Genomic DNA, 21,324 nt, shown 5'->3' with positions numbered 1-21,324 from the left:
TATTTTAAGCTGAAAGTGTAATGACAATGCTGCATATGTAGAGACTTCTACATGTACTTCCATAGATTAGTTTTCTGTTTTTCCCCCCTCTCCATTTATTGCAAATATGAAAATGCCATTGGATAATATTGAAATGTATTTTGCCATCATTACATTCTGTAGAGGGTCCTGACCTAAGTCAAAAAGTCAAATTAACGTAAGAATAGATCCTCTCAGATCTCTATAACTTTCCCAAGCATAGATATACTCCATAATGATTACATATGCCATGATTACATGTTACTTCAAAAAAAGTCATGCTTCTTGATGGTTTAAACATCCTTTCAGAAATCTCCTATTTTCTCTGACCAAAACCTACCTTTGATTTCATTGCATCATGTGCAATCTTTCCTTCATACTTATCCATACATTAATTACATTTTCCTAGACTCTGCTGTATTCTTATAAGACTTAACTTGATCTCCTAACAGTCCTACATCTATCATGACTCCTTAGGACTAGTAGTGCTTCCCTATAAAAAATCCTACCTCTGTAATTATTCAATCCTCTTCGATTCCTTGCAACACCTCATATAATCTTATCTATAAAGATTACATCCTGTAGGACCTCTCCTTACATAGTCTTACCTATAATGATTACATCCTGTAGGACCTCTCCTTCATCTCCTTACATAGTCCTACGTATAATGATTACATCCTGTAGGACTTCTCCTTCATCTCCTCACAAAGTCTTACCTACAATGATTACATCCTGTAGGACCTCTTCTTCCATAGTCTCACCTATAACGATTACAACCTATAGGATCTCTCCTTCATCTCACATTGTCCTACCCTTGTAATTACATACATTAAGATCTATTCTGCCTTACTTAACAGTTCTACTCTGAAATGATTACATACTCAAGACCTGTCCTTCATCTCCTACCTCTTTAATTACTGCATCCTGTAAAACATCTCCAGCACAAAAGTCCTACCTCTAAAATTATTACATATCCCTTAAGACCTCTCCTGCATCTCTTCACAAAGACCTACCTCTGTTATGATTACATCCTGTAGGATTTCTTTTGCCTCCCCTAACAAAGTCTCTAGCTTTCCTCTGAGGTCCTGCTCTGTTTCCATCCTCTCTGATGCATTTAATGCCTCTGTAGCATTACATGCCACAAATAGGGTGTACACATGGCTGCAAGTAAATTCTATAATTTTATACATGTTCTGTTATTGCATTTATACATGTCAGCTAGCCTCAACAAACAGTAACCCAAATTGTGAGAACATTGTATGTAACTTTATTTTACAAATTTCTTTATTTTTATTTATTTATTTATTTATTTTTTTTTTTGGAAGAATTTTCAAATTTCATTTAAAACTTATTGTAATTTAGAAAGAGGCAACATGATCTTTGGAGATTTTAGACAGAAGAATGGGAAAATTTCCTTAATTCTGAAATATTTATACACCATATACTGACATGAAAGCTTGCAGTTCAGAACAACATGTAGGTAGACAATCTTCAACTACATCTCTAATCCTCCATGTCTGATATAATAAACTTCTGGTTGTCCACTAATTCCGTCTTAAGTCTAAGACTACTTCTTGTTCCCCAGACCTGGACATTGGGTAATTAAAATCATGCATAGGGAAAACTATAAAGTTTCTTTACAAAATTTTACCTGCTTCCCATCAGTTTCTTCTTCTGACAGTGGTCAATATTCCAAGTTCCATTGTAAAAACACCCCCGCGATTTTCTACACAGTGAATTTATAGAACTGAAATACATGTGCATTTGTACATTTAATTACATACTTGTCCACATTTTGATCTTATTAACTGAATGATCTTTTATTCCCTTCATAAATTTTATTCCTTTTCATAAATTTCATACAAATGAAATTCTAAATATTAACGTTGCTTTTAAAATGTGTGTGTGTGTGTGGGGGGGGGGGGGGGGGGCACCCCTTTCAACCATTCAAGTATGTAGTATTATAGGTTCAAAGATCAGGGGTATTATAGTTCCAAAGATCACACAACTACATCAAATGTCCTTTTGAGGAGGAAATGACCTTTAGTGATGCTATTTTTAACCACTTTCATTGACAAGTAACAAAATTTTTTTGTAGGCTCTTCATATATTTATTTAGTAACAATAAACAAGGAATAATTAAAAAAAAAAACTATAGGCCAACACTTCTGAGTGTGTGAATTAACTTGCAACTACAGTAAACCTTGCTTTAGGAAGTCCTTGGGACAAGATTTTTTAGTTCCTTATTATTTCCATATAAGAAATAAATGTATAGTTATGATCTAAGGCATGGAGAAAATGTACAACTTCCTTAAGTTATAACCAATATTTCCCTACATTGGATTTTCCTTGTAAGTTTTACTGCATTTAAGGACATTGGCAAGGTTCCTGGTTATCGTATAGAATTTTTCAAGAACTCTTGAGTAGGTTTAAATGTACTAAACAGGCTATATTCTGGACCGTTTAACCTACCAATCCAACCTTCTTTTTTAGATTTTGTCAAATCAGTGTTTTTACACTTCTCAATGCATTTCCTATGTAAAATGTTGATAAAAGGGACCTACATAATTTTTCACCATAATATTTTTCCAAAACCCACTTATTTCATACAGTTTTTGTATTATATACATTATTTTATCTTCATTTCCTATGACTTCTAGAAATTTTGGCTAAAAATTTTATATCGGATCAAGACATGGATATACCGGCACCGATCATTATTTCTGAGTTGCTTCCCTTAACAGCTAAAATTGACCAAGAGACTGGTTGATTGTTTTTATCATGTAGTTGACTGAATTGATTGAAACACATTGTAACAAAAATATTGGCATTGTTTTATTTTTATTTTTTTTATTCGTAGTTACTAAATGCTGCTTCCTTCACACGCAATAAAATGTCTTTCTTTCTTTGTTATTGTGGGAATTTATTGCAACCATAACAGAAAAATTTTTACATAACCTGTGTAAGCAATTGACCTGATTGACACATTGCAGTTTTTTTTAAGCATTTAATTCTGCATTAGCAAACAAGGAAGGCCATTTTTATTGTTTATATTTATGTCTGTATGCTCTAAGTAAACTATAAAGTAAGGTTTAAGTTCGTAAAATATTGTATCATTGATCTGTGCCATGTATGTTTCATTAATGAAATAGCCCTTTTTCAAATGTTACCTTGAAAAAAAAAGTTTTAATTTTGGATTGATGAAGGGAAGTGGTTTTTATAAGAAATAAATATCAGAAATAAAGGAAAAAATATTCAGTGGATGTAAATAATATCATGACACTTTCTAAACACTGGGCCTTTTTTCAGAGGAGATACAAAGATGTGTATTGACATCTTTCCACTTACCTGTTAAAACAAGAAATAGGACAAATTCCACTTAGGCTTTTCTGATATACCAGTTTTGTGGGATGAATTCTTGTGTGTTCCAGTAATATGGAGAAAGCTTGTAGTTTTAACATCTGCTTCCATTTCTCAATCTCTGTACTCACAGAGGAATTTAAATTGTTCCTTTGCACTTTAAATACAATATATTTCTGCAAGTAAAAATAACAACTAGCTTTATTTATTGTATATACTTGCCTATAAGTCGGCCTGCCTATACTTCGGTTGTATTTAATAGGCTTATATCAGAGGGACTGACCTTACAAAATAAGTCGGACAAAGTTTTGGACCATGCAGAGATTAACTCCCCCCCCCCCCAAATAAAAAACGACTTATAGGCGAGTATATACAGTAAGAGCCCCTTGGGCTTTAATGATCACCTGATTGACACATTGCTATTTTTTTAAATTCCTTTTTGCTTTGTTTTTTTAAGCATAAAGTGGGTACTTTTTCTTATTTATTACTTTATAAACCTTGAAAACCCATAAGCATCTAAATTTGACCCAAAGGGCAATGATTCGGACAGATCTGATTTTACATTGCATAATGATCAATATTTTCACAATACATTGTAATTTGACCCCTTGAACCCTTGTTTTGGTGAAGACTTTTAATTCCTTTATAATACATTGTAAAAACTTGAACTGCTTCACTTTATTCTGCACTGTTCATAACTCCATACAGTAAAAACTTGGTTATAGCGAAGTCTTGGGGACCTGCGAAATTACTTCGCTATATCCGTAATTCATTATACATGTATCCGTATAATGAAATTGTTGTAGTGTATATAGGGAATTCACAATATAGATTATATTTTCCTCTTGTATGACTACCAAATGTATTTTGGGAAGTATTAAATACAAAAGTTACGCTAGAGTTGATAAATTTTAGGATGAATTGAATTTCAAATTTAAAATACTTAAAAACTAATGTCAGTCCAATGTTTAAAAATCTAGATCTTTGAAAATTCGCTATAAAACATCTAAATTTCATTATTTTTAACCTCTAGGGGACGCAAAATCAGTTTACTATATCCGTAAATTCGCTATATCTTTGTTCGTTATAGCCTAATAATAATACAAGGAATTATTAAGAATTTTGCCGGGGATTCCAAAAAACTTCGCTATATCTGTTAATTTGCTATATCCGTGTTCGTACTAAACAAGTTTTACTGTATAAATTTTGTAATTTCTAGCCTTGCATTATTAAGAGGGAAAAAAATGGAACAATGCAGGGATCATGGTGTGTACAAACTTGGAATTTACACTTCCAACATGATGCATTATTTCTATTTTTACTTTCTCTTAAGCTTATTTGTAAAATTGGCCTTTTGTCATATTTACAGTCAAATTCAACTTTTCAGATGTAAGGGAAATTAAATTTTGTAGAATACAATGCATGACTTCCTGGTTCTCAGGATCACAGTGACAGTTACAGCACTTAATTATTGAAAAGAAAGGGTATTTAATTGTTTCAGTGAATGGTTTTCACTTCCTTATACAATAATAAATGTCCTTGTAAATTAGGGGGAGGATTTTCATACACTATCTGGTTTCAATGCCACTCAATCCTATTTGTTCTTTTGTAAACCCCTTCTTGAATTAAATCATTGAGTTACATTCTCTGCAACATTTGTACCTCCCAAAATTAATAAACAGTAAATGACCTGGGAATTTAAAAATTGATATTCAAAGTGAACCAAAAAAACAAAAATCTGCATAGAAAAGTTTATGAACATCTAAAAAAAAAAAGTTCTGCATAAAAAAGCTTCACTGCTTTACTCTACCTCCAATAGGCATTCCAAAAATTGAGGTATTTATCTCAATTTTTAATATATTACCTGATCAAACCAGACATTATGAATATCACTGATGGAGAAATCAGATGATAGCAAGCTCTGTAGCTGATGGAACAGATCCTCCTTTAGTTTCCTTCTTCGTCCCAAGTCTAACTTGGAAAACTCTACATTTGGGAAGAGCATGGCTATCTCAATACTGAAATGACATTTAATACCCTGTAACACTACTGACAATACATGTACATCTCTATTTGAATAATAACACTTAATCACACATGCCCATATTTGGAAAGAACTTCAGATCAATTTGGAAATGACATCGTTATATTGTACTTTTTAATCTTTCTTATCATGTAATTTGTCTCCTTTGTATATACTGAAAAATATGAACTGGAATTTTTCCATGCAAAACAATAGATGTGTTTGCAGATGAGTAAAATGGACTAAAAATTTTTTTTTTATTTTACTTCTGTTTAAAGGAGGCCTTCTGTTGTTATCAAACTTTTTCTGAAGATCGAAGCCTATAGCAGAAAAAGAAGGTGCAAAACAGCCAAACTTAATAAATATTTTCGACAGGAAGTTTTGTTATGAACTGTAAGAATGACAGAATATTGCCTCTAACCTGCTGAAATCTTCTACATCCTGACCTCTGAACCATGTGTTGTTGACTACAAGTTGTAGTTGACCTTCACTTATCCATTTTGAGATGTTGGTCACAATTTCTGATAATGGAGCTCGCCTTGCAGTTCCTTGGACCAAGAATGTAAAACTGTTCCTGAAGTCCTAAAGATATACAGAACTATCATTGCTTTATTACATACAGTTTATTAGAACTTTAACAAAAGAAAACACTTTTATTCTAATTTAAAATCATTACCTTTCCTCTCCCAACCCCATCCATTCAATTTAAGAAATGCTACTTTCAGTCTTTAAAGGTATGAGATAAATTTAATCTTTTGTTTAAAATTTGAAACAAATACATGTATCTCTTCCAATTTTTATAAACTTTTTTCAGATGAAGGAGTTTGAAAATCAAAAAAAAAAAAAGTGGGTTCCACCTCAAAAATTGTTTTAATTATGACAACTTACTATTTTCATGGCAGCTTAGAAAGTTCTTATTTGAAAACAAAAAAAACAAGAGGCCCATGGGCCACAACGCTCACCTGAATAACTTTGGCCCTGCTGTTCTTCACCAGATGATCTTTTTGTAATACCTATTGTGGCCCCGCCCTACCCGAGGGGATCATGATTTTACCAATTTAAAATCTACACTACCCTAGGATGTTTCCATATAAGTTTCAGCTTTACTGGCCAAGAGGTTCTTGAGAAGAAAATTTTTGAAGATTTTTCCTATATATTTCAATGTAAAACTTGGATTCCCTATTGTGGCCCCACCCTACACCCAGGGGTCAAGATTTGAATTCTTTAGAATTTACGCTGCCCCAGGATGCTTCTACAAAAGTCTTAGCTTTTCTGACCAAGTGGTTCTTGAGAAGATTTTTTTTTCTATATATTTCAATATAAAAATTGGATTTCCTATTGTGGCCGCGCCCTGCCCCCAGGGGTCATGATTTTAACAATTTAGAATCTACACTACCAAAGGATGCTTCCACATAAGTTTCAGCTTTTCTGGCCTAATGGTTCTTGAGAAGAAGATTTTTAAAGATTTTTTTCTATATATTTCAATGTAAAACTTGGATTCCCTATTGTGGTCCGCCCTACACCCAGGGGTCAAGATTTGAATTCTTTAGAATTTACGCTGCCCCAGGATGCTTCTACAAAAGTCTTAGCTTTTCTGACCAAGTGGTTCTTGAGAAGATTTTTTTTTCTATATATTTCAATATAAAAATTGGATTTCCTATTGTGGCCGCCCCCTGCCCCCAGGGGTCATGATTTTAACAATTTAGAATCTACACTACCAAAGGATGCTTCCACATAAGTTTCAGCTTTTCTGGCCTAATGGTTCTTGAGAAGAAGATTTTTAAAGATTTTTTCTATATATTTCAAAGTAAAACTTGGATTCCCTATTGTGGCCCGCCCTTCCCCCGGGGTCATGATTTTAACAATTTAGAATTTACACTACCCCAGCATGCTTCCACATAAGTTTCAGTTTGTCTGGCTAAGTGGTTCTTGAGAAGAAGATTTTTAAAGATTTTTTCCATGTATTTCAATGTAAAACTTGGGTTCCCTATTGTGGCCCCGCCCTTTCCCCAGGGGTCATGATTTTGACAACTTAAAATCTACACTACCCCAGGATGCTTCAACGTAAGTTTCAGCTTTTCTGGCCTAATGGTTCTTGAGAAGAAGATTTTTAAAGATTTTTTTCTATATATTTCAATGTAAAACTTGGATTCCCTATTGTGGCCCCGCCCTTGCCCCGGGGGTCATGATTTTAACAATTTAGAATCTTCACTACCCCAGAATGTTTCCACATGAGTTTCAGTTTGTCTGGCTAAGTGGTTCTTGAGAAGAAGATTTTTAAAGATTTTTTCTATGTATTTCAATGTAAAACTTGGATTCCCTATTGTGGCCCCGCCCTTTCCCCGGGGTCATGATTTTAACAATTTAAAATCTACACTACCCCAGGATGCTTCAACATAAGTTTCAGCTTTTCTGGCCCAATGGTTCTTGAGAAGAAGATTTTTAAAGATTTTTTTCTATATATTTCAATGTAAAACTTGGATTCCCTATTGTGGCCCTGCCCTTCCCTCGGGGGTCATGATTTTTACAATTTAGAATCTACACTACCAAAGGATGCTTCCACATAAGTTTCAGCTTTTCTGGCCCAGTGGTTCTTGAGAAGAAGATTTTTAAAGATTTTTTTCTATATATTTCAATGTAAAACTTGGATTCCCTATTGTGGCCCCGCCCTTGCCCCGGGGGTCATGATTTTAACAATTTAGAATCTACACTACACTAGAATGTTTCCACATAAGTTTCAGCTTTTCTGGCCCACTGGTTCTTGAGAAGAAGATTTTTTAATGACCCCACCCTATTTTTGTCTTTTCTTGATTATCTCCCCTTGTAAGGGGGTTTGGCCCTTTATTTTTACAATTTAAACTCCCCTTCACTCAAGGATTCTTTGTACCAAATTTGGTTAAAATTGGCCCAGTGATTCTTGAGAAGAAGTTGAAAATGTGAAAAGTTTACAGACGGACGGACGACGGACAACGGGTGATCAGAAAAGCTCACTTGAGCTTTCAGCTCAGGTGAGCTAAAAAGGTTTAGTAAACAGAATAAACTCATTCCAAGACTTACATCACCAAAGGTAAAAGATTGGGCCTTAGCTCCTGTAGGTAGACCCTGCATAAATTTAACCACTTCATTTTTTATTGTATCCAGGCTTTTATTTCTCTCGTCTTTGGTCAATTCTTCAAACTTGGCACAAGAAAATACAACTGTAACTTTTTTCCTACAAAACACATCAACATTGAAAATTTTTTCAGAACTTTCAACACACCAGTCTCATCAATATTGCTTTTGTGGACAGATGCCTTACAACTTGTAGATTTCTCTCCAGGTTTTTATCAAAGCTTGCTGCTCTTTCAGAGAAAGCTACTATTTATATACTTGGTGTACAAAATGAAGGCATTTTTAATAAAAATCAATTTTTTATATCATATGTATATGATTTTATATAATCATTTAATTTTTTTAAACATAATCAATGACTGTGCAAAATTTATATCCAACATAAAATTGAGGAAATTTCACTTGGAGGTTTCTAAATAACTTCCTAGATTATTAATATCTATGACTGTATAACATGACTCACGTTTCTGGTAGAATGTTGTCGTCAGCACACTGCTGAGTCTGATCTGACCAGTAACATCCTGATATGGTGGAACATGCTGTCTCATCAAGTCTGAGGTAAGAATTAAAAGCTTGAATTTTTACATCATTGTGTCATAGAACAATTTTTATATGTGAAATATTTGTCAAAATAAGGAATGTTATCTTGAGTCAATTTTAAAAAAAGTTGTGTTTATGAAGATCTTTGTATTAATTTTGTGCTTGTATAATTAATTTCACTCTCCACATAATAATGCTTATACAGACTTTTGCAAATTTAAACGAATAAAAAATTTAATTGATGACAATTGTTTGTAAAAAGAAAAAGAGACTTATTTACAGAAATTCAGCACAGAAAATTCTTCATTCCTTATCCAGTTCTCAGAGACATCATCTGGTTTTTTTTTTCTTTTTTTACATGTACATACGACAGTCACTCAAATTTCAAGACCTCATATTCCACTTTCTCCCATCTTTTTACTTTTAGAGAGAGCTAATCAAACAAGCGAACCACTTAAAAATTATATTAATTAAAGTCCTTCCCATTTCCAGCTTCCCTTTTGAATCAAAATGATACTCTGTGCTCTATATTTGTTGTACTTTCTGTTTTGAACATATTTTATTGACAGTATATGTCAGCAGATTTTGACACAAGTTCTAACAAAAGGCCCATGGGCCACATCGCTCACCTGAGCACATTGGCTAGGAAAAAGCAGAAATCAGTTTAAGTATTGAAAAGTTGGGGGGGGGGGGGGGAACTTAAATTTACACTACCTCAGGATGCTTCCAAATCAATATTACTAATCATGGCTTTGCTGTTATTGAGCAGAAGAATTTTATTAAAGATTTTTTTCCTATGTAAATATCTCATCGCTCATGGTGAACCCACCCTAAATTTGAACAAATTTGAATCTACAATTCCTGAGGATGCTTCTATAATAATATGACTAAACATTGCTTTGCTGTTCTTGAGCAGAAGATTTTTTTTTAAAGATGATTCCTATATAATCTTACGTAAAACTTTGACCCTCTGTTGTGCCCCCAACCCCTGGGGGATCATAATTTGAACAAACTTGAATATATAATACCTAACGTTGCTTCTGTATAAATATGACTAATAATGGCTTAATTGTTCTTGAGAAAATTTTAAAAGATATTTCCTATGTAACTTGTATGATCAGGTTCTTACAAGGGATATATAGGTTTTCCTTTAACTCTGTTGTCGGAGTTAATGATTGGAATGATTATTAAGACAGCTCTGTCTGAGGGTATCACACAGTACTTAAATTTTCTTTATCTAGAAATGGGGACTGGGTAAGGTACTACTTGCACTTGAGGTGAAGTTGAAAATTAATGTGAAAAGTTTACAGACAACAGATGGACGCCGAACACTCTTTGATCAGAAAAGCTCACTTGAGCCTTTGGCTCAGGTGAGCTAAAAATTTAAGAAGTCCTCTCCCCACTCTTTTTATGAATGAATATACATGTATAAAAATACTAGTCAGCAGATGTGCTAACCCTTCCCAACACTGCCTTGAGCACAGTTCTCCGAAGCTTCCAACAAAGAAGGCAGAAAAAGCAGTATACTGCATGTTGAACAGTCGGATATTCAACAGTCCCTGGTTGATAAAGCCTCTCAGCTGCAAATATTCTTTCCGTAAATCCCTGTGGTCCTCTGGTTTCTTGGATACCATGAATTTGATTGTATTCTGTGGAAAAATACTCGTAATAAGAACATCAATGTTTATATCTAGATATGTTTCATAAAATGAATTTAATGCTTCAGGAAATCATATCACATCATGCTAATACACTGTACATGTGACTTTTGTGAATAGTATATACATGTATACATGTATGTATCAGTGACATTAAATGCAGCTGTCTATTGGATTTTAATTTCCTCATTGTGACATTAAACATGGTTAATATCCATTACATGCAAGCTCGGTAAAAAGACCCTGTCCAAATTGAAAATTTACTCTTTTTTCCACAAAAATTTAAGGTAAAAATTCCCAATATCAAGCAGATTCAATTTTTCAGCAATTTTTTTTATTTTAAAAAACTAAAATTTTGAGATTATAATGATTCATCAAGATGTGAATTGGGAATTATTTTTCTTCTTCTACAGTAAAACATAAGTTTGACTCATCAATATTTTCCAATTTTGCCACTTTTTTTCAATTTAAAATTCCCATTTGAAAGGGTACAGCCTATAGGACCCTGTACCAAAAAAGGGGTTAATGAAATTATGCCCTGTTATACAAACCTTGTGAAATGCAATATTGGAAATTGTCTTGGTAACCAAAGGGGACATTGTTTCCTTGGCAATTCTTACAACTTCCTGGTCTATAGCTTTCCTGGCAGTTAAAGGGTGGCCTTGAAGGAGACTATCAGTGTCTAGTGAAGCAAATTCCATATTTATTTCCATGCTGAGAAAAGAAATATCAACTTCAGCACATCCCCTTAATGTCATGGAGGGTTGCACCATACCACTACAGGCATCTTTTACCATTTCCTAACTAGGTTTATAACAGTGTAACCATGCAAATATAAGCTCATTTAGTGACAGCGTTACACATGGATGATGAAAAATAAGAATTAATACAAGCATTCATGTTTTAAATACAGCATCTTGCTCAATCTTTCTGTTAATTGTGACAGACTCAAGTGAACACAAATAATATGCATGCTCCACACACCCAGACCTAACTTGCAGACTTGAAAGAATACAAGCTCAAGAATTTTTTTTTAAAGGAATCTGATACTTAGTGATGTCTTCATAAGTTGTAGGTTGAGTGCTGCTCTGGTATGTATGATTTCCAATTGTTAGAACAAAGTTATGTCCCCTGTCCAGTTGATTCCTTAAGTCCCACCAGATGGCACTCACACGATTTTGGTTTAAAATTCCTTGTATGGTGAAATTCATCACTCGGCCCAGTAATGTGTTACTCTGCAAGAAATGAATTTTTTCTCCTCTTCTTCTCAAAGAAATGTTACATTTATGGTTTGCAGTTGAGATGCATTTTAGATCATCAACAAACATAGGTAATCAGAGATTACAGAGCTCACCTCAACGAATGTTGTCTTTAAGTAAGGCAAAGTCCCAAACTAATAATCTAGTAGTGTGCATCCCTAGATGTAACATTTATGCAATTTCGGTCTGATAGGGCTTGCAGTTACTTGGGAATGGACTTACCTAAAAACTTTAAACTAGACACTCATCCAGAAAATGTAAGTCATATCCAGCATCTGAAGCACGTTTGAGAGTGTTCATCATGTGATGCATCATCTGTGCAAGTTTAGTTCAGATAACCCTTATAGTTTACTTTAACCTGGTCACTCATCTTGAAAATGTCGGTCAGATACAGCATCCGAAGCAAGCCTGGTAGTGTGCATCTTTAGATGTATCATCCAAGTTTGGTCCACATAGGGCTTTAAGTTACTTGGAAATGAGACCTGCTCCAAAACCTTTAACCTGCTCTAAGAACTTTAACCTGCTCCAAAAACATTAACCTGGTCATTCTTCAGCTGAAATTGCAGCATCTGAAACCTTGACTGGTACAATGAAACACACTAGAAGCATCCTCCATGCATCTCTGATTATAATATAGGGCACAGAAGTACTTGAAAAGAAAACTGCACCAAAAACTTTAAACAGGACGCCGACACTGAAGCCTAGGGTATTACATAAGCTCCCCCAACTTCGTTGAGGTGAGCTAAAAATTGAAGAAATAAGATTTATAATTGAAAAGTTGATATTGTTGAATTTTTTCATACAACACACCACAGACAGACAGACATATGTTTGGCTCAGGTGAGCTAAAAAAGTGAAATGACTGCCACCTGAATCCATTGAAATTTTAGTACAAATTGTGACCTTCTAAAATCCTTTAAAAAAAGCATCTCACCATCTTATTTACAAAAGATATGGTAATTAAATGTACCAGACATTTTCACCTTTTTTACTTCAAATGAATGCAGTGACTTATTAGACAATCCCGTCATGTTTCTGATAGCTCCCTCTATGTCCTTAAGGACCTGCTGTTCTTCTCTGCTATCAAGAGGCTGATACAGACCCAAACAGGGGAGGTAAATACTAGCCTGGATCCTGTGTAGAATACAATACACTAATACAAAATACTAGTTGTTCAGGAAATCACAATTTTCTCACCACAAAGGGACATTGTACTAATAATCAATAGTGCATGCATTTTATGTGCAGTTAGTGCATATTTTGGTCCGATATAAAGCATGGTGTACTTTTGCAAGGAAATACTAACAATGCTTTTATACACAATTTGCTTTAAGTTTGTATCACTAACCAATACAAGTTAAATCTACATGTATATACTTCAGATATTACATGTTATTTGCAATTTGCATGCAGCTTCTCTATAATTACAGGTACATGCAGTTGGTGGTATGCTATTTAGAAATTCTTTCTCTTTCTGAAAGCTATTTCAGTCTCTTTGACAAAGACATATATGTTTATATCAATTTCTCTCACCTTTCTGGTAATACAGGTGTTGTGGTACATTCTTGGTACATGTGATCCCAAATGCAATCCTTGCTTTCTTTGCATTCTGGAAGACTCGTGCTGCAAAAGATTCTGATGATATTAAATGTTATCACATTTTATTGGACAAACCTTTTCTTTAATGTAAGGCTTTTTAATAGGATAATATATCATTATTTAATTAAAGGGTTTTTATCACGTCTCAAAATTTAAATTAATATTAATTAATTCTAAACTTTCATTTTCCTCAATTCTCAATTAGTTTTTGTGTAGCCTTATGAAATTTAGCTTAATGAATAATATCCTACTTTTTCTCTAAAATTATATTTAAAAAAATAAAAGAAGAATTCATAAAGAGCTAGGTTCACTTTATGCATAAAATGGCCCTGTAGATATACCAATTTATTGACTAACACCTTATGTTCCATTTTAAACATCAAGATAAAGTAGAGACTTAGTGCTTTCATTTCCTATTAAAATTTTTCTCTTTAAAGTCCAGGTCTTGGAAAACAAACTTTATGGAATTGCAAGGTTCTTGAATTTTAAGGAAAACAGGTATATTTAAGTACTTTCAGAGAAGAAAAATAATATGAGCGCACCCTCTGATCTAAAAAATAAAACATGTTTTGTAATCCTCAGAAATGGTTCTATTAGTAAATAATTGCATATTTTAGATCAGAGATTGCACTCTATATTAAATATCGAAAAATAGCTTTAAAAATTGGCTGTTTTCGTAGAATTGTTCAGGATATGAGGAAAATGACGCATTTCATGACGTCATAATGCATTGACTAGCCAGAAAATTACGTCATTTTTGGTAGATTCGCAATCGCCAAATGTCTAAATGATATTTAATGCATTGTCAACTAAAAGTAAGCAGTTTCAGTTTTTCAGAAATTCACAGGGCCAAAAAAGGCCCTAAGTGAACCTTGTTCTTTAAATCCTAATTATTCATTACTTGGTAACCCTTCTCTTCAGGTTATCTTGATTTTAATTATTAAAAATTATTAATTAATACTTCATTTCTATTGCAAAGTGTAGTATTTCCAAAATTTCACTTAAATTATTCTGATCAAAGTTTGATTCAATTTACATATACATGTATGATGGCTTTTGCTGCAGAAATAAAAAAAACATCCATATATTATACATGCATTTCATAATGATCCATTTTTTTTTTATTTGACATGGTTATTAAACACCTACAAAACAATGACACTTGTCCTCCTACTGGTGTAAGGTCATGTTTTACATAGATAGATAATTAAATTATGTGTCTCAGGTACATAAAAGGTGTCAGGCAGGCCCAAAGCTAAATATAGAACAGCGAGTCATTTCCCTTATATTACCACATGTTTATTTTCTTTTCCAGTAAACAACTTTCTGATTGGTTATCACAACTTAAGTTTATCCAATGAAATTGCCTGTAGTAAAATGGGACAGGTAAACTTCACTCAGGTGTGTCACCTATAGCCAGGAACTGACTGAGGAAGAGTTTTGCGATTGATTGTTGTAATTTTTTGTGACCAAATAGAATCCCAAGACAGGAAATTCTAGCTTTCTCATTCATTATGGATTAACAGGAAGTTATAATTTTAAATAATTGGATGTTTTTAATGTGATATCTTTTGATAGTGTCTGTTTACCAATGCAGCTTGTCATGTGAATATTGATTGACAAATTATAAACCTCATAGAGACTATTGCACAAGAAGCTAAAACTATAAACAATGCCCTCAAAGAAAGACAGACTGCGAGTGTTAGCAGATATCTGGGCCACACCCACCCCTTTTGACATAGACTTTTTTGACAAAGGGGATGAGATTGTAGTCACCACCGCAAAAAAGGACAATGTGGTGGGGTGGTGGCTGGATATCTTCACCGCTTTATATCCTGAACAGACATATCGGGAGAAGAACGAGATGGTCAAAATTAAACCGGCTCCAGCAGTGACCATCAAACTGTCCCGTAAGACTGGACTGATGAAGATCAGTGGAAAAAACCACTGGCAATGGATGGTAGATAATTTCACGGAGGTGCTTGAGACAGCTAATAATGAAAGCCAGGAATTGGAAGACGGAATGTCTATGATATCTGACAACTCTGTCACAAGATATCTACAGCTGGATAAGAATGATGAAATGGTAGGGTTACTGGTGTTGAAAACAATATCTTATTCAATCATTTAAGTCATGATTACACACTGCACTTAACCAGGTCCATTGCAATCTCTTGATTTAGCTATATAGCTTGAAATACCTATATAGCTTTATTAAGCTATTCAAATTAATAGCTTGATAAAGCCATATATATATGCAGTTTTTCACAAAAATGTTTTTTTTGTAAGAAATAGACAAAAAGTTGCAAGTATTTGATTTATGATTCATGTAATTGTACTATAAGTCTATGGGCTGTCAAAAATCAACCCAAATCAAAGATAATTTTAACAATGCAGCTTTTGAATATACTTTTAAGCAATTGCAAATGTTTGGATAACTGTAAAACACAATGAGTCATGGATAAGTATGATTGCTTGACATTGTACTGCATTATTACCAATCAATCATCTTGTTGACCATAATTGACCTTCTTTATATATATAATTTCATTCAAGAATTAACTGTGTGGTCACAAATAATTGTTTAATATAGTCCCAAAACTTTTAAAACTTTGAGTACAAAGTCTCTCAATAAGAACAATTTTTATGTGCATGCATTAATTGTTTTCGGAACAGTTCACTGCCCTAGATGCGATTTTTTGTACATGCTGAAAAAATAACACATTTAGGAAAATAGCTAAATCAAACTATTCTGAATAGCTTAAAAAAAGCTATATATCTAATTCTAGCTATATAGCTAATTAAATCAAGATATATATATTGTACTAGAATAACAGCTGCTAAATTGCAGCTGCAAAGCTCCATTTTTCAACATTCTGACTATGTAACTATTGTTCCCTTTCTCCTGTCTGTGCCAAGAAATCCTTTGCTGTAAAGTTTTTTCATTGTATCCAGACTGTATTACATAATGATGATCGATAATAAAAAAAAATCTTATTTTATAAAAGTCGGGATCGGAATTTAGATGCGGGCTTGGAATACTAATAATAATTACCATAAAATCTCAAGGTGACGAGAGAATGTGTACGAGGCATGTTTCGGTTTACTGTCTTGTATATACGGGACTAAATTACCAAGACAAGACTTAATGAAGGTATTCAATCAATTCTGGTGGTAGTACTCACCGGTAATCTGTAGACGACAAAGGAAAGGTAGGGACAATCGAACTTAATTCTATAACCTCCTTGAAAACCAATATGGCGAGTCACGCCTTTCGATAATATATGCGCCAAAAAAAATAATAAAGCTGTTAATTGAATAAATTAGAAATGAGGAGTTTCAAAACACGAAGAGATATAAATGAACAAAGTTTAAAAATAAACTGCTGAGTCAAGGTTTTCTTTTTATTCTATAATCGATTTCTAGACGAGTCTCATCACGCCAACTGTCACGTGAACAATGCGGAATTTTGCACCCTAAACGAAATTGTAACCAAAACTGGAAACTATTTCAGCAGGTTTGACATTATACAAAGTTGAAAGTTTTTGTTGAAAAAAAGTGATTGAATCACTGATAAAAAAAAAAGAAATATTCTTATGAAGTCACAATTCTTAAGCTTTTAACTGTTATCTTTCTTCTTATTTGTGAACAATAATAAGTAATTAGTGCATATTGAGGGACTGGTAATTGAAAAGATGATTACAATGGAAGGAAATTTATTTTCTTGCACTTAAGTGCAGGGCTTTCAAAAAGATTAGAAACAGGTGGTAGTTTTACAAAAATAGGAGGTACCGATTGGAAGCGGTTTTAAAAAATATTTAATATAATTTTTCTCTAACATAATTTGACCAGTATAATCATGATTTCAGCTGGGTAAACATACAGGGTATCAGATAATTTTGTTTGTTTGTTTGTTTAATGTCCCTTTCGAGAATTTTTCACTCATATTGAGATGCCACCACTTGCCAGTGGAGGGCTGCAAATTTTAGACCTATACTTGGCACTTAGGGCCATCGAGCAGTGAGGGATCTTTTTCATGCCAGCACCTACTGTGACACAGGACCTAGGTTTATACTGTCTAATCCGAAGGACCGGTCTCCATGTCCCACAGTGGGATTTAAACCTGCAACGTTGGGATCACCTCCTTACTCCGCGACTCTAGAGCAAACACTCTAACCACTGCACCATGCGGGCAAAATTTTAAAAGGTCTCTTAGTGCAAAAGAATTGGAACTTTTTATATAAACTCTACCTAAAGAAAGGAAATCGCAGGTTCAAACATTTTTTCCCCTTTAAAATTAAATAAACATTTTAACCCACATGTACACTTCTTCAAAACTTTTTTGCATAACTGTGTTAATAATTTTGCCAGAAATGTCAACTTCTGAAGTAAATAATGCACCTCCGCAGACTCCTTTTTTCTGCTTTGGTGGTCTCCTTCACTCTTAATTTCTTCTTCCACACTGAATTTTCAGAGTCTGACTTGACTGTTTATGCTTGTCATAAAGTTTGTTCTCTCAAAATATTATTGTAAAAAACTTTACCTCAGGTCAATAATATACAATTATTGCTGGTTTTTGAGGTCAATACGATGATTTAGACACCTGAGGAGTACAATATTCACCGAGCCCTTCGGGCTCGGTGAATATTGTACTCCTCAGGTGTCTAAATCATCGTATTGACCTCAAAAAACAGCAATAACTGTTTTATTATATGATTAAATGATAGCAAACTCCTACAAGACTGTTTGTTTTTTGCTTTAATTGAAAGTTTTAAAGAGAAATTTCAACAAGAACACATTGGAACATGAAAAAAATGGAACAGGAATAATTCATTATATTGACCTGCAATAATTCCTTATATTGACCTGGAAGGTCACGTGATTCATTATATTGACCTGCAATAATTCCTTATATTGACCTGGAAGGTCACGTGTAGGTCAATATAATGTAGTATTTTTCTAACATTGTTGGATCTCAGCCAATCAGAATGAGGGAAATTATTCAATCATATAATAATACATTTTATTCTGACTTTGTCCTTTGGAGCAGCCAGCATAGATCATTACTTGTTGATATGCTTCTATGAAATAGGCATGGACTAGGGCTGTCACGGTTCCAAAATTTTTTGGGTCGGTTCTGTAAATTTTCGTTTCGGTCTCGGGTTTTTCGGTTCGGTTATTTACATATAATTTAAACCTTAATTTCATGAACTTAACTTGAAAAATCTTTATTTGTTACATTAAATTTACATTGAAAACAAGTCTTAACCATGTGAATGTCTAGACATCGGTGTGTAGAACTACTTGGCCTACTATAAGCCACAACCATTCCTGCTCGTTTTGATAATTAACTAATACTTCCGAGACAAGTGTTTTGTCATGGAACGAAGTATATTTCAGTTGTAATGTTTATTTATCACTGTTATCGTTGTCATTCCTTCGATTTCGACGCCATTTTTTGTATTGAACAGACTCTAATATATAAACCAGATCTGAACCAAAATCCGGAAAAATGGAACCGAAACCGAACCGAACAACTTGGACCGTGGTTCTTGGTTATTTCGGGTACTCGTGACAGCCATAGCATAGACATCTGTTATTTATGTCTCTGGAATGAGGTAGAACTTTTTTTTCTTAGGTAAACAAAACATTTTTTTCTTATGTATTGATATGCTTGTATTAATTAGAAAGAGTCAGCATGAACTTATTTATGTTTTTGGAATGAAGTGACACTTTTATTTTAATTTATTAATTATTATTAAATACCACAATGTTATTGTACATGATGTACAGCAATACGAAAATTCTTAGCAATACATGTACCCAGCTCTATGATATATGTCATCTTTCCATTGGAGAGATTGTGATTCAGAAGCAAACTTATTAAATAGTTTAACCAATATGATACCTATTCACAATTGAAATGTTAAACATGCAGTCAAAATTCTCTTTTGAATCATGAGCAAAAGGTCATATTAAAAAATGCCTCCATCAGATCTTTTCTACAGGTAATCATTAATAAATGTGTCTCATTTCCCTGGACATTTAACCCACGCATACATGAATATAGAGCCAGTTTATAGCCACATTAATCAATCACCTATAAATATTGATGACGCAGTAAATAAATGTTAATAATATCAGCCTAGTAGAAATATGATGTACTTATAGGGTTTCTTCATACATTGTCATTTCACAATATTTATTTTAATGTTATCAGAAAATGCTCAATTTAATCACTTTGTGGAAAACAATTCTAGGAATTTAATTTTGATGTATTCTGCAGTTTTCAGTAATTTCAACATGTTTGATGCTTTCTCTCCTTAATTTGAGCTCTTAATTCATCTGCAATTTTTTGTGGGCAGTACATTGTCTCAATTTTGTAAAGTACATTTGATAACTTTTTGATGAGAATATTTACCATTAACTGAATACCTATTATTGCTGAAGTCTTAATAAGACCTATAAAAAGAATTTTAAAATTCATAACTAAGAAGCGTAATTTTCAGAGGCCAATCTGTATTTCAAAACATGAGGATAGTAACTTTTGGACACCAATCTATTATCCGTTTTTTAAAACAAAACTCAGAGATAAATGCAGAATTTTTGTAAAAGTAAACAGTTCAGAAAACTCCGTTCTCTCAATATTGCAAACTTTTAATTTAAATGGAATAAATGCAGCACATACGCCAACACACATTTGGAAAACTTATCCTATTTTGTCATCAAAAATAGTTACTTTCAATTAAGGTCATGGTTAATTTTGCATTCAATTCAGTTATCACTGCATTCCATCTGAGAAAGCAGTTGAAGCATTTTTATAACTTTTCTCAGTGTTTTTCTTAAGTATATAAAAATGTTCATGGTTGTTAAATAACTTCTGCCTATTATAACTATTTTGCAGGTTCAAGACCTATTGGATATGATCCCTGAAGGTGGTGGAATCATGCAGCACGATTTCATCATGAGGCTTTGGAAGAGTCTTATCGACGATTGGTTTGGCTGTGGAGCTGTTGTGTACATAGTAACACCACGCATCGATGAGGAACGGTTGTTTCAGATCTTCCTACTGATGATTCGAAACAAAGGTACAGCTTTTGGTGCCACACTAGTCATTCCCGAGAAGGGCCCAGGAGGGGAAAAATTTAAAAAGACTCTAGAAACCACATCGCGTATGATGAAAAAAACTCGCACCCCTCGTGCTCAGAAACGCTTAGTGTCGGATGTTAAGATGCAGTGGGCCCTGGAAAACTTGCGAGTTCATCATGAGAATTTTTCCACAAACTTTATTGCTGCCTATAAAGACGATGAGGCAGAAGTGCTCACGACGACAGCTCATTTCCACAAGTCTCATTTTCACTCCAATCAGAAAGACAATGTATGTTACAACAAACTTCCCACAGAGGATCTAAAGAGGAACTATCTCCTACCCCTCGGGCTCACTCTGAACTTCTAAAGTTCTGTCTTCATTCCGTAATATAGATTCATTTTGTATTCTTTTTTTCTTTTTTTAAATCATATTTTTAATGCATTCATTTTATTTCAGAATTATAAATCTATTGCAGGACAATTTGTACATAATCATAATGATACAATCTTGTATCTTAATTCATAGATAATCAATTTGCAACCTTAAATACCAATGTTTAACAGGGTGTTTTATCAGGAATATTTACCATGTTTACATTAATTTCATGAAGGAAGCTCATACTTCACTACTACATGAACATCACAATTCAATAATCAAGACATCATT

The 21,324-nt window shown here is 33.6% G+C and overlaps 2 protein-coding genes across 2 annotated transcripts in view; one reads left to right on the top strand and one right to left on the bottom strand.

Annotated features, from left to right (window-relative positions):
* LOC133195903 (uncharacterized) overlaps positions 1–21,324 on the bottom strand; it is a 45,860-nt gene that overhangs the window by 4,273 nt on the left and 20,263 nt on the right. The window contains exons 5-16 of the mRNA XM_061331881.1: positions 13,503–13,592; positions 12,953–13,103; positions 11,761–11,945; positions 11,262–11,424; positions 10,511–10,701; positions 8,976–9,065; positions 8,459–8,612; positions 5,823–5,983; positions 5,243–5,396; positions 3,367–3,554; positions 1,670–1,765; positions 1,032–1,179 (exon numbers count right to left, since the gene is read on the bottom strand). Of these exons, the coding sequence (XP_061187865.1) occupies positions 1,032–1,179; positions 1,670–1,765; positions 3,367–3,554; positions 5,243–5,396; positions 5,823–5,983; positions 8,459–8,612; positions 8,976–9,065; positions 10,511–10,701; positions 11,262–11,424; positions 11,761–11,945; positions 12,953–13,103; positions 13,503–13,592 (1,771 nt within the window). The remainder of the gene's footprint in view (positions 1–1,031; positions 1,180–1,669; positions 1,766–3,366; positions 3,555–5,242; positions 5,397–5,822; positions 5,984–8,458; positions 8,613–8,975; positions 9,066–10,510; positions 10,702–11,261; positions 11,425–11,760; positions 11,946–12,952; positions 13,104–13,502; positions 13,593–21,324) is intronic.
* LOC133195908 (uncharacterized) lies at positions 15,060–21,138 on the top strand. Its single transcript, XM_061331887.1, has 2 exons — positions 15,060–15,654; positions 20,473–21,138. Exons 1-2 carry the CDS (start codon positions 15,241–15,243, stop codon positions 21,022–21,024), a joined length of 966 nt encoding a protein of 321 aa, XP_061187871.1. The 5' UTR covers positions 15,060–15,240; the 3' UTR covers positions 21,025–21,138.

Source organism: Saccostrea echinata, unplaced genomic scaffold (genome assembly GCF_033153115.1).
Source record: "Saccostrea echinata isolate AGI-Se365-2 ecotype Australia unplaced genomic scaffold, CSIRO_AGI_Sech_v1 ptg000029l, whole genome shotgun sequence".
Taxonomy (NCBI): domain Eukaryota; kingdom Metazoa; phylum Mollusca; class Bivalvia; order Ostreida; family Ostreidae; genus Saccostrea; species Saccostrea echinata.
This window is presented reverse-complemented; position numbering and strand designations above follow the sequence as displayed.

Excerpts from the sequence above, each read along its gene's own strand:
- LOC133195908 (XM_061331887.1), top strand. The coding sequence starts at position 15,241 with ATGCCCTCAAAGAAAGACAGACTGCGAGTGTTAGCAGATATCTGGGCC. Across the intron at positions 15,655-20,472 it reads TGGATAAGAATGATGAAATG|GTTCAAGACCTATTGGATAT; the intron begins GTAGGGTTACTG and ends ACTATTTTGCAG.